This window comes from Palaemon carinicauda, chromosome 20, assembly GCF_036898095.1.
Source record: "Palaemon carinicauda isolate YSFRI2023 chromosome 20, ASM3689809v2, whole genome shotgun sequence".
Lineage (NCBI taxonomy): Eukaryota > Metazoa > Arthropoda > Malacostraca > Decapoda > Palaemonidae > Palaemon > Palaemon carinicauda.
The window spans coordinates 21,431,405-21,446,404 of NC_090744.1; the positions used below are offsets into that span (position 1 = coordinate 21,431,405).

At 35.9% G+C, this 15,000-nt stretch overlaps 1 protein-coding gene across 1 annotated transcript in view; it reads right to left on the reverse strand.

The window, feature by feature from the left end:
* The window catches only part of LOC137660195 (laminin subunit gamma-1-like), a 160,198-nt gene that overhangs the window by 114,632 nt on the left and 30,566 nt on the right, over positions 1 to 15,000 (reverse strand). Inside the window, 1 exon segment of the mRNA XM_068394903.1 lies at positions 13,352 to 13,628. Within this exon segment, the coding sequence (XP_068251004.1) occupies positions 13,352 to 13,628 (277 nt within the window).

Here is a 15,000-nt window from a genome sequence, read left to right on the forward strand (position 1 = left end):
AAATTTTCCTTATGGCATCATATTTTCTATTTTATTAACCTAAGCATGTTATGATTAAAATTAAATATATTACTAGGTTATATAATTCGTCATCTGATATTAGATTGTTATTTAGGAAGTCATCTTTAAAACTAGAAAAGGAAAATAGTGGTAATAAATAATTGTGATAAAATATAAATTTGAAGAAATATTTCTAATTATTTGTTAAATTCTCTGATCTAATTTTGTTCATGGTAGATTGGTAATGATAATGACAATAATAATAATAATAATAATAATAATAATAATAATAATAATAATAATAATAATAATAATAATAACATCAATAGATTATTTTTGAGGATCTTTAAAACTAGAAAAGGAAAATAGTGGTTATAAATAATTGTGATAAAACGTAATATTTTAAGAAATATTTCTAATGATTGGTTAAATTCTTTGATCTAATTTTGTTCATGATTTATTGATTTGAAGTTCTCTGGCTTCAAATCAATCAAGCACGAACAAAATTAGATCAGAGAAATTAACCAATAATTAGAAATATTTATTCAAAATTACGTTTTATCACAATTATTTATTACTACTATTTACCTTTTCTAATTGCCTTAAAGATGACTACCTCAAAAAAATAATCTAGTGATGTTAAATGACGAATTATATAACCTCGTATTGTATTTAACTTTAATCATATGAAAAATGTATAAGAGGATTTATGCAAAGATGATTTTAACATTGCCTCATGAATATTTTCTCTATATCATTCACTCACACAACTAAACAGACAGAAAAAAATCAAACTAACGAACATACAAATGAATTGATAAATAGATAAACAATATAGAAATAAAACAAATTAACATATTAATGAATTAATAAATCGATGCATAAATGTTTAAAAATATGAATATCAAACCAAGGCTTGTAATACCAAAAACAAAATTGCAAGATATCTTTTGGAGCACAACATAATAATTTAATAACACCTCATTATTATTATTATTATTATCATTATTATTAGCATTATCATTAATATATTATTATTATTATTATCATTATTATTAGTTGTAGCAAAAGAGTGGGGGAATAGAGTAGGTGGATGTAAAAGGGAGGTAGTGAGGATTGAAGAGCTAATAAAACCGGGGGTAAAAAGTAAATATCAGGAAAGGTTGAAAATGGCATATGATGAGGTGAGAGTAAGAGAAACTGGTAATTTAGAGGAGGAATGGAAGTTAGTAAAAGAAAATTTTGTTGGGATTGCAAGTGATGTATGTGGCAAGAAGGTTGTTGGAGGCAGCATGAGGAAGGGCAGTGAATGGTGGAATGAAGGAGTGAAGGTGAAAGTGGAAGAGAAAAAGAGGGCTTTTGAAGAATGGCTGCAGAGTAATAGTATAGAGAAGTATGAAAAATATAGAGAGAAAAAGGTGGAAGTAAAGCGCAAGGTACGTGAGGCAAAGAGGGCAGCTGACCTGAGGTGGGGTCAGGGATTGGGTCAGTCATATGAAGAAAATAAGAAGAAGTTTTGGAAAGAAGTGAAGAGAGTAAGGAAGGCTGGCGCAAGAATTGAAGAGACAGTGAAAGATGGAAATGGAAGGTTGTTAAAAGGAGAGGAGGCAAGGAAAAGGTGGGCGGAATATTTTGAAAGTTTGCTGAATGTTGAGGATAATAGGGAGGCAAATATAATTGCTGTTCCAGGTGTTGAGGTGCCAGTGATGGGAGATGAGAATGAGAGAGAGATAACAATAGAGGAAGTGAGGAGAGCACTAGATGAAACGAGAGTAGGAAAAGCATCTGGTATGGACGGTGTGAAAGCTGAGATGTTGAAGGAAGGGGGTGTGACTGTACTTGAATGGTTGGTGAGATTGTTTAATATGTGTTTTGTGTTGTCAATGGTACCAGTAGATTGGGTTTGTGCATGTATTGTACCACTATATAAGGGTAAGGGAGATGTGCATGAGTGTTGTAATTCAAGAGGTATTAGTTTGTTGAGTGTAGTTGGAAAAGTGTATGGTAGAGTACTGATTAATAGGATTAAGGATAAAACAGAGAATGCAATCTTGGAAGTACAGGGTGGTTTTAGAAGAGGTAGGGGTTGTATGAATCAGATTTTTACAGTTAGGCAGATATGCGAGAAATATTTAGCAAAAGGTAAGGAGGTGTATGTTGCGTTTATGGATCTGGAGAAAGCATATGATAGAGTTGATAGGGAAGCAATGTGGGATGTGATGAGGTTATATGGAGTTGGTGGAAGGTTGTTGCAAGCAGTGAAAAGTTTATACAAAGGTAGTAAAGCATGTGTTAGAATAGGAAATGAAGTGAGTGATTGGTTTCCGGTGAGAGTGGGGCTGAGACAGGGATGTGTGATGTCGCCGTGGTTGTTTAACTTGTATGTTGATGGAGTGGTAAGAGAGGTGAATGCTCGAGTGCTTGGACGAGGATTAAAACTGGTAGGCGAGAATGACCATGAATGGGAGGTAAATCAGTTGTTGTTTGCGGATGATACTGTACTGGTAGCAGACACAGAAGAGAAGCTTGACCGACTAGTGACAGAATTTGGAAGGGTGTGTGAGAGAAGGAAGTTGAGAGTTAATGTGGGTAAGAGTAAGGTTATGAGATGTACGAGAAGGGAAGGTGGTGCAAGGTTGAATGTCATGTTGAATGGAGAGTTACTTGAGGAGGTGGATCAGTTTAAGTACTTGGGGTCTATTGTTGCAGCAAATGGTGGAGTGGAAGCAGATGTACGTCAGAGAGTGAATGAAGGTTGCAAAGTTTTGGGGGCAGTTAAGGGAGTAGTAAAAAAAATAGAGGGTTGGGCATGAATGTAAAGAGAGTTCTATATGAGAAAGTGGTTGTACCAACTGTGATGTATGGATCGGAGTCGTGGGGAATGAAAGTGATGGAGAGACAGAAATTGAATGTGTTTGAGATGAAGTGTCTGAGGAGTATGGCTGGTGTATCTCGAGTAGATAGGGTTAGGAACGAAGTGGTAAGGGAGAGAACGGGTGTAAGAAATGAGTTAGCGGCTAGAGTGGATATGAATGTATTGAAGTGGTTTGGCCATGTTGAGAGAATGGAAAATGGTTGTCTGCTAAAGAAGGTGATGAATGCAAGAGTTGATGGGAGAAGTACAAGAGGAAGGCCGAGGTTTGGGTGGATGGATGGTGTGAAGAAAGCTCTGGGTGATAGGAGGATAGATGTGAGAGAGGCAAGAGAGCGTGCTAGAAATAGGAATGAATGGCGAGCGATTGTGACGCAGTTCCAGTAGGCCCTGCTGCTTCCTCCGGGGCCTTAGATGACCGCGGAGGTAGCAGCAGTAGGGGAGTCAGCATTATGAAGCTTCATCTGTGGTGGAAATGTGGGAGGTTGGGCTGTGGCACCCTAGCAGTACCAGCTGAACTCGGTTGAGTCCCTGATTAGGCTGAAGGAACATAGAGAGTAGAGGTCCCCTTTTTGTTTTGTTTCATTGTTGGTGTCGGCTACCCCCCAAAATTGGGGGAAGTGCCTTGGTATATAGATAGATAGATTAGCATTATCATTAATATATTATTATTACTATTATTATTTTTATTATTACTATTATTATTATTATTATCATTATCATTACTATTATTATTATCATTATCACTATTATTATTATTATTATTATTATTATCATTATTATTATTATTATCATTATTATTATTATTATTATTATTATTATTACTTCCTAAGCTACAACCCTAATTGGAAAAGCAGGATGCTATAAGCCCAAGGCCTCCAACAGGAAAAACAGCCCAGTGAGGGATGGAACTAAGGAAATAAATAAACTACAAGAGAAGTCATTAACAATTAAATAAAACAGAAACAATAAAATAAATCTCATATATAAACAATAAAAAACTTTAAAAAACAAGAGGAAAAGAAATAAGATGGAATAGTGTGCCCGAGTGTACCCTCAAGCAAGAAAACCCCGAGACAGTGGAAGGCCATGGTACAGAGGCTTTGGCTTAATGAAACAGTTCCCAACCAGATTTCAAAACTGGATCAAAGCAGTTTCAAGAGGTCAAGGGGTGACCTTGATAGGGTGTATTAGAAGCAATGTATTTAAGACCCCTTCCATTTATCATACAGTTTCAATTGACTTCAGTTGAACTCGACAAGTGAATGGGATAGAAAGAACCTCTTGCTATATGTTATTATTATTATTATTATTATTATTATTATTATTATTTACTAAGCTAAAACCCTACTTTCAAAAGCATAATGCTATAAGCCAAGGGGCTCCAACAGGGAAAATAGCCAATAGAGGAAAGGAAACAAGGAAAAAAAGAAATATTTTAGGGACAGTAACAATATTGAAATAAATATTGTATATCGACTATAAAAACTTGAACAAAACAAGAGGAGGAGAAATAAGATAGAATTATGTGCCCGACTGCACCCTCATGCAATAGAACTCTAACCCAAGACAGTGGAAGACCATGGTACAGAGGCTATGGCACTACCCATATATACATACATGATCATTTTACACATTTAGACGTGTTTTTCATATTCATATAAGCCATATATTATACTACTAATATCTGGATTCTCTCTACCTCGGGATCAGAGACCCAAGGAGGAATCAAACTCAAAGATAATAGCTTCTGGTCGGCCAGGGAATCGAACTTGGGCCCAAGAAACTGAGGTTCTATTGACTTAGCAATTCAACCACAATATACCTCAGTTTCTTGAGTCCGGGTTCGATTTCCCGGCAGACCAGAAGCTATTATATTTGAGTTGATTCCCCCTTGTGTCTCTGATCCCAAGGTATAGAGAGAATCCAGATATTTGGAGGAGTATGATATAGGGCTTATATGAATATACATACATATATTTATTTAGCTGATAGGAAAGATGTGTGAAAGGAGGGCCAGTTAGCTAGCTTACTATGGTAGGGAATAGGTTGGAAAGTTAAGTATTAGCAAAAACTAATGTAAAATGTAATCCAACCAGTTTTTTTTTTTTTTTCTTTTTTTTTGGCTGATAGGAAAGGAGGGTGAAAGACCACTGAGGGCAAGTTAGCTAGCTAACCATGGTTTAGAACAGTTTAGAAGGTTAGGTATTAGCAAGAGTAATGTAAAGTATGGTTCAACCACAATTTTATCTATATTAAAGGTACATTTTCTTGATATGGTCTTTCTATTAGAATTTGCATCGAAGTTTTTTTTTTTTAGCTTATAGGAAAAATGGGTGAAAGAAGATGAAGGTCAGTTAGCTAGCTAACGTCGGTAGGGAATAGTTTGGAAAGTTCAGTATTATTAAAAGTAATGTAATGTGTGATTTAAACAGAATTCTACTTATATAAAGAAACATTTTTTTTTTTACATACATTCATACATACAAACTTACATACAAATTTTAAACTATTTGATTTTTTTTCTTTGATTTTTTTCCTTCAGTCAAGTAGCTGCTAATGATTACTGACATGGCTACATTAGTCTTGGCAGTTATGAAATAGAATATGAATTTTTTTTATATTTGATAAATGTGTGATTGGTCGACACACTCACCGCTTGCTCTGCATATAAATTGATAAATTTGGTGGCTTGTCATAACATCCTGATTCAAAGAAAATAATGATGTTATCTTAAGTAAGAACTACTTATGAGAGGGTTGAACAATAACACCATCCCCAATGAGTTAAAAAGTACGTTTTAAAACTAAAATATACAATATTCCGCAAAAAGAAGTCTATAGCCAAAACCGCTTATATATAATCAATGACTACCTAAAGACTATTAATAAATAACATACATAACATCTGCCAAGGCACTTCCCCCAATTTTGGTGGGTAGCCGACATAAAAAAAAAAAAAAAAAAAAAAAAAAAAAAAAAAAAATCAATGAAAATTCATCAGTACCATTAAAGTTACATTCAGATCTTCCTGGACAGTTCCATCCTGTTCAAAATACTATACTCTTTTTTTTTTTTAATGCGGCGCATTTGCACTGACTCGCATTGGTGTCCTTTTAGCTCGGAAAAGTTTCCTGATAACTGATTGGTTGGACATGATAATTCTTACCAATCAGCTAGCATGAAATTTTCCGAGCTAAAAGGGCATGGCTCCAAGTCCGTGCAAATGCGTCTCATTAAAAAAAATTGAGTATAGGCATGCAGTTAATTCTAATAGGCCTTCTCCATCATGAAGCTCAATACTACACAGTAGTCTAAAAGTTCTATTCCAGCTGTGACCAAGTTGTGGAGTCATCTTCCTAACCGGGTAGTTTAATCGGTAGAACTTCAAAAGTTCAAACTTGCAGCAAATGCTTTTATGCTGAACAGGTTTACAAAAGTCTTTTAATAGTTTATATATGTAATGTCTGTTTCGATGTTGTTATTGTTTTTAAAATATATTTTAAGATTGTTCATTATTTCTCATATCGTTCATTTATTTCCTTATTTCCTTTCCTCACTTAGCTATTTTTTTTTGTTGGAGCCCTTAAGCTTATAACATCTTGCTTTTCCAATAGGGTTGTAGCTAATAATAATAATAATAATAATAATAATAATAATAATATCATTATTATTACTAGCCAAGGTACAACCCTAATTGGAAAAGCAAGATGCTATAAGCCCAAGTGCTCCAACAGGGAAAAAAAGCCCAGTGAGGAAAGGAAATAAGGAAATAAATAAATGATCCGAATAAATTAATAATATATATATCTTTCTAAAAACAGTAACAGCGTCAAAACAGATATGTCCAATATAAACTATAAAAAGACTCATGTCAGCCTGGTCAACATAAAAACATATGCTCCTACTTTGAACTTCTGAAGTTCTACTGATTCAACTACCCGATTAGGAATAATAATAATAATAATAATAATAACAATAATAATAATAATAATAATCAAAGAGTAAGAAATGGATAAGCAAAGAGACATATTGATGGGGACTGTCAATTGCATTTACAGGTTTAAAGGTAAATCATGAGTAGCAGAGGCGACTGGCAGGAATATGTTCAAAAGACTGACTATTATGACCAGTCCCCGTGCCCCTTCTTCTTTTAGCTAGGACCAGGGAGGACCAGGTAATGGTTGCTGATGACTCAGCAGGTAGACATACAGGCTCACAAGGATGGTGAGGTTGCAGACAATACTAGAAACTATTGATTTTAAGCGGGTATCGAACTCCTGTCTAACATACTGCCGCGCAGGGACGTGTGCAATAGGCTATTGTACCAACCGTGTGTCACACGATCGTACATGGTTCATTTTGCGAATATATTATGCTTGTATCTTCGCTCTCCCCTCGCACTAAAAAGAACCAGAATAAACATGTCTGTTTTTTTCATCGGTAACGGTGTTGATTTTGAACAGGAAATTTCCTGTTGCCTTGAGCTTTTGTATATAAAGGAGAGTGTTCTTTAATAAACTCACTCAGTTGCTTGGATCCTGCCTTTGAGTCACAACCTTCTCTCGGCCCGTCACACTATACTACAACCCTAAGAGATATGATAAATATTATGATTTATAAAATCTATATTTCAATAATGTCTATTTCCTGGACATCATATATAATTATACGTGCTTACACTACTAGACACTATTGATTCTGAACAGGTCCTGAACTCCTGTCTAACAGATTGCCAGGCAGTAAATTTTTCAACAGGCTATACAACAATCCTAAGAAATATAATAAAGATTAGGGTTTACAAAATCTGTATTTAAAGAAGTAATGTGCAACTTTCCAGACAATGTGGCTGGTACAACACAAAACATACACTACCGGGATCTAGCGATGGCAGGTAGGGCAGCCGGTCGGGACTACAGTCCACCCCCAAAGCCAAAACCAAAGTCCTTCAAAAAGAAGGCAACCTCGTTACCCCTTACGAATGGGAAAAAGGCACGCTATTAGATGAAGAAGATACATAATTCTACGTCCACTAGTTAGCATACACTCCGGGAGAGAGAGAGAGAGAGAGAGAGAGAGAGAGAGAGAGAGAGAGAGGAGAGAGAGAGAGAGAGAGAGAGTGAGATTTTTTGTTTTAATCAATTTATTGCGCCCATTTGCATCAGACATTTGAGTACATGGTAATACAGTAACATTGTTTACATCTGCATTGTAATTGAGTTATGCCAAAAAATAAGAAATAATAAAGTATATTGAGAGAGAGAGAGAGAGAGAGAGAGAGAGAGAGAGAGAGAGAGAGAGAGAGAGAGAAAGAGAGAGAGAGAGAGAACCCCACATGTAGCAGCAGATGGGAAGTAACCTGATATCTGTAACTCGGAGACACAGACAAATGGCAGAGTAAGTGCCTCGCGATTATGGACTCAGCTAAACGGTTCTGGTGAGGGCAAACATTCTCAGCCCCTCTAAAGAGAGGTTTATTCCTATTGGTTGGTTTGGCTTGAATTGGACCAATGAGAAAAAAGATACGTCTGATGATTATTATTGATTGGACAGGGTCAGTGAACCAATGAGAAGAAAGTTAGTTTTAGTTTTCTCCAACAAGAAAAATTCTGAAAGGTTTATTGCTATTGGTTGGTTTGGCTTAAATTGAACCAATGAGAAAAAAGATACATCTGATGATTTCTATTGGATGGACAGGGTCAGTGAACCAATGAGAAATTTTGTTTTAGTTTTCTCCCACAAGAAAAATTCTGAAAGGTTTATTCCTATTGGTTAGTTTGGCTTGAACTGGACCAATAAGAAAAAAGATACATCTAATGATTTATATTGGATGGACAGGGTCAGTGAACCAATGCGAAGAAAGTTAGATTTAGTTTTCTCCAACAAGAAAAATTCTGAAAGGTTTATTCCTATTAGTTGGTTTCGCTTAAACTGGACCAATAAGAAAAAAGATACGTCTGATGATTTCTATTGGATAGACAGGGTCAGTGAACCAATGAGATGAAATTTTGTTTAAGTTTTCTACAGCTAAAATTTTTGAAATGTTTATTCCTATTGGTTGGTTTGGCTTAATCTGGACCAATAAGAAAAAAAATACGCCTGGTGATTTCTATTGGATAGACAGGGTCAGTGTACCAATGAAAAGAAGTTTAGTTTTAGTTTTCTCCAACAAGAAAAATTCTGAAAGGTTTATTCCTATTGGTTGTTTTGGCTTAAAGTGAATTAATAGGAAAAAGGATACGTCTAATGGTTGCTATTGCATAGACAGACTTGGTGAACCAATAAGATGAAATCTGAGGGCATTATTAGTAAGAATTTTTCTTATTGGCCGGATTGCCTCATCCGACCAATCAGGAGCATAGTCTGAGGCAGTGGGATTTTAAGCAGACAGCTGTCGAATAATAAAAGAAGTGGCAGGGTATAGATATCGTTGTCTTTCTATCTGAAGAGGCTCTTAGCTTGAATGATAGCTGACTAGTGTTCATTATGCATTACAGTTTGCTTAAGGGAACTGTACTTAATAGAAAGTGGGATATATTTTAAACAGTTTTCAATAAGTGGTCAGTGAACATCCTCCCACTCTGCTTTTTTTTTTAATTGATAGGAAAGATGGGTGAAAGATAGATGAGAGCAGTTAACTAACTAATAGTTTGAGAATAGTTTGGAAAGTTAAGTATCAGTCAGAGTATTCCATTTTCAATAAGTGGTAAAGGTAGTAGGTTGGCCAGGGCACCAGCCGCCCGTTGAGATACTACGGCTAGAGAGTTAGGGGGTCCTTTGACTGGCCAAACAGTACCATATTGGATCCTTCTCTCTGGTTACGGTTCTTTCCCTTTGCCTACACAGACACCGAATAGTCTGGCCTATTCTTTACAGATTCTCCTCTGTCTCATGCACCTGACAACACTGAGATTACCAAACAATTCTTTTTCACCCAAGGGGTTAACTACGGCAATGTAATTGTTCAGTGGCTACTTTCCTCTTGGTAAGGGTAGAAGAGACTCTTTAGCTATGGTAAGCAGCTCTTGTAGGAGAAGGACACTCCAAATTCAAACCATTGTTCTCTAGTCTTGGGTAGTGCTATAGTCTCTGTACCATGGTCTTCCACTGTCTTGGGTTAGAGTTCTGTTGCTTGAGGGTACACTCAGGCACACTGTTCTATCTAGTTTCTCTTTCTCTTGTTTTGTTGAAGTTTTTTATTGTTTATAGAGGAAATGTTTATCTTAATGTTGTTACTATTCTTAAAATATTTTAGTTTTCCTTGTTTCATTTCCCCACTGAGCTATTTTCCCTGTTGGGGCCCCTGGGCTTATAGCATCCTGCTTTTCCAACTAGGGTTGTAGCTTAGCATTTAATAATAATAATAATAATAATAATAATAATAATAATAATAACAAACTTATAGGCCTGCTTTCATTCAAACTCTTCAGCTATGACAAGCAGCTCTTCTAGAAGGACACTCCAAAATCAAACCATTGTTCTCTAGTCTTGGGTAGTGCCATAGCCTCTGTACCATGGTCTTCCACTGTCTTGGGGTAGAGTTCTCTTGCTTTATGGTACGATCAGGCACACAATTCTATCTTATTTCTTTTTTTGTGTTGTTTTTTTTTTCTTTTTTTTGGAAGTTTTTATAGTTTATACGTGAAAGCTGTATTTTCATGTTATTACTGTTCTAAAAAAACATTTTATTTTAATTGTTAATTACTTTTCTTGTGGTTTCCTTAATTCCTTTCCTCATTGGGCTATTTTCCTTGCTGGAGCCCTAGGGCTTATAGCATTCTGATTTCCCAACTAGGGTTGTAGCTTATAAAAAAAAAATAATAATAATAATAATAATAATAATAATAATAATAATATTCATGTCAATGCATTTTGACTCAACAACACAAAATATCTTATCAATCTTTCTTATTGGAATAGATATTTTGTTGCATAAATGTTTCGTTTTAAAAACACTCGAAAACTAAAGACTACAGTATTTCCTACCAGGTATTAACCCTAACCTGCAAGGGTTGAGAAAGTATCCTCTCATTAGCCAAGTCCCCAAGTGCTGTCTGAGTTGACCAAGTATTAATTAAGTAAACATGAGTTGGTCAAGTGCCCTTGGACTTAACCTGTATGCCTTATTATTATTATTATTATTATTATTATTATTATTATTATTATTATTATTAAATGCTAAGCTAAAACCCTAGTTGGAAAAGCAGGATGCTTTAACCCAGGGACCCCAACAGGGAAAATAGCCCAGTGAGGAAAGGAAATAAGGAAAAATAAAATATTTTAAGAATAGTAACAACATTAAAATAAATATTTACTATATAAACTATAAAAACTTTAACAAAACAAAAGGAAGAGAAACTAGATAGAACAGTGTCCCCGAGTGTACCCTCAAGCAAGAGAACTCTAATCCAAGACAGTGGAAGACCATGGTACAGAGGCTATTGCACTACCCAAGACTAGAGAACAATGGTTTGATTTTGGAGTGTCCTTCTCCTAGGAGAGCTGCTTACCATAGTTAAAGAGTCTCTCCTACCCTTACCAAGAGGAAAGTAGCCACTGAACAATTAGAGTGCAGCGGTTAACCCCTCGGCTGAAGAAGAATTGTTTGGGAATCCCAGTGTTGTCAGGTGTATGAGGACGAAGGAGAATCTGTAAAGAATAGGCCAGACTATTCGGTGTCTGTGTAGGCAAAAGGAAAGAACCGTAACCAGAGAGAAGGGTCCTATGCAGTACTGCCTGGCCAGTCAAAGGACCCCATAACTCTCTAGCGGTAGTATTTCCACGGGCGGCTGGTGCCCTGGCCAACCTACTACCTATGAATAAACAGAAGGGGTGGACAAGTTATATGACCATTAACCACGCATCTCAAAAATAAACCAATTCTTGAATTATGCAAGCACCTTATGATTGAACCAAGTACCTCTTGCATTAACCAAGTACCTTATGAATTAACTAAGTACCTTATGTCTGATCCAAGTACCTCTTAAATTAACTGTCTTATGATTGTACTAAGTATCTTTAGACTTAACCAAGTTCCTTAAGAATTACCCAAGTACCTTATGAGTTAACCAAGTACCTCATAAATTAACCAAGTATCTTGAGTTACCCAAGTACCTCATAAATTAACCAAGTACCTTATCAGTTAACCAAGTACCTCATAAATTAACCAAGTACCTTATCAGTTAACAAAGTACCTCATAAATTAACCATGTACCTTATTAGTTAACCAAGTACCTCATAAATTAACCAAGTACCTTGAGTTAACCAAGTACCTCATAAATTAACCAAGTACCTGATCAGTTAACCAAGTACCTCATAAATTAACCAAGTACCTTATGAGTTAACCAAGTACTTCATAAATTAACCAAGTACCTTATCAGTTAACCAAGTACCTCATAAATTAACCAAGTATCTTATGAGTTAACCAAGTACCTCATAAATTAACCAAGTACCTGATCAGTTAACCAAGTACCTCATAAATTAACCAAATATCTTATGAGTTAACCAAGTACCTCATGAATTACCAAGGTATATTGGGAATTAACCAAGCATCCCTTGAATTAACCACATACCCTGTCAATTAACCAAGTACTTCATGAATTATCCAATCACCTCTTAGTATGACTTAACCAATTACCATATGACTTCACCAAGTACCCCTTGAATTAACCAAGTATCCTACCTTGTGACTTAACCAATTACCTATTGAACTAACCAAGTATCCTACCTTATGACTTAACCAATTACCTATTGAATTAACCAAGCATCCTACCTTATGACTTAACCAATTACCTATTGAATTAACCAAGTATCCTACCTTATGACTTAACCAATAACCTATTGAATTAACCAAGTATCCTACCTTATGACTTTACCAATTACCCCTGGAATTAACCAAGTATCCTACCTTATGACTTAACCAATTACCCATTGAATTAACCAAGTATCCTGCCTTATGACTTAACCAATTACCTATTGAATTAACCAAGTATCCTGCCTTATGACTTATCTAATTACGTATTGAATTAACCAAGTATCCTTTGGCTTCATAAAGTATTTTATGAATCATCCAAGTATCCCCGAGTTAATAACTATGAATTGAGTCACTCGTGAATTAGCCAAATATCTTTCAAAATAACCAAACACCTCATGAGTTCTATGAATGCCTTTAATTAGGGGAGAGAGAGAGAGAGAGAGAGAGAGAGATTAGCGATTGGATACTAATGGAACAAGGGAACGAGAGAAAACGATTACTTGCAAACTAAATATATCCTTCAAAGGATTATCTGAGAGAGAGAGAGAGAGAGAGAGAGAGAGAGAGATTGGCGATTAGATACCATTGGAACAAGAGAGCGAGAGAAAACTATTATTTGCAAACTACAGTAAATATATCCTTCAAGGAATTATCTTCGAGAGAGAGAGAGAGAGAGAGAGAGAGAGAGAGAGAGAGAGAGCAAAAAATAACCCCATTAAAACTCACCTAAACTAAGAGTAATATTAACTTCATTCGGATACTGTATCCCCTCGAACATGGTCTCCGACTGCCACCAGGTGTGGTTGTCATTATTGTTGAAATCGTTGAGATAGAAAGAAGGATGAGAGAGCTCGGGCACGTAGGCATTGCAGATCTCGCAGGCCTGCCTGGCGCCGTAGCCGCCGGTCTGCAGGCAGTACTCCTGCGGCCTGTACTCTCCACATGTATTGGTCACCTCCACTGGACGGCTGAAGGCGGCGTTTACGAATTCTGGGACGCATTTCTGAAGAGGAAGAGAAATGGATGATGTTATGATGTGTCTAATGCATGGGAAATAATGCACATGCTATACACATACAGGTGTGTATATATATATCTATCCATCTATTATGTCTATCTGTCTATTATACTTATCCATCTACATGTTTACAGCATGGAAATAACATACATGCCTTACACAAGCACATGTCAATCTATCTATTATTATATCTATCTATCTATCTATCTATATATCTATCTTTATATATATATATATATATATATATAAACATAAGACCAAAATCTCCCACCATCACCAATCCGCATTGGCCAGTGTGGAGATGAAAATGGCCAAACCTCAGACATGACCAAGACATGCCTGAGGATTTTGTCCTGCAGTGGACTAGAAAAGGCTGCATATATATATATATATATATATATGAAAAAGGGAACATACAGAATGAATCCTGAACGGTTTCGTCTCAAAGCATCATCAGGAGAAAGTGATTTATGGATTGAGAGTTTCAGTATATATATGGTACGGTAAGATTACGAAAATAACCAACACCACATGCACATATAATACCAACAACAACAACAACAGCAAATTCAGTCGTTTCAAGTCCGCTACAAGATAAAGGCTTCAGACATGTTAATTCATGTCTGGGGTTAGGCCAGTTTTCATCACCACGCTGGCCAGTGCAGATTGGTGATGGTGGGAAACTTTAGCCTGATCGCTCACAGCAAACCACCCTAGCATTATGACAATCATTATTATTACTACTAGTATTATTATAATAATTACCATTATTATTATTATTACATTTTAAAACTTGTGTTGCCTCAGTGACAATTCCTTTAAGAAACCTTCTCTGGTTCTTGGTATGATCTCATCAATACCAGTAATTATCATTATCATCATTATCTATACTATCATTATAATTATCATTACTGGTAACAAAATTACGACTTGGAAAAATCCTTTAATATAGTCCAAAATAAACCCATTCATTCACTTTCCTTACAAAAAATTAACTAGAGGAGCACTCAGTAGAGCGCAGACCTCCGCCGTGGCTGCTTATTTCTCGACCTTTTGCTAGACCTTGACACTTAACCTTAACTTGTATTAATTGGCGTGGATTTTCATACACTCAAATATGAACCAAGTTTGAAGTGTGTGTGACAACGATGTCCAAACTTGTGGCTGATTACGTGAATTGGACATTTTGCTTAACCGTGACCTTGACCTTTGACCTTGACCTTCCAAAAATTTATAATTTCCAGCTTTTTATATAACAGTTAATCCCTGTAAGTTTCATTATTCTAGGATCAGAATTGTGACCAGGAAGCTGTTCACAAACAAAGACACACATAAACAGGGGCGTAAACATAACCTC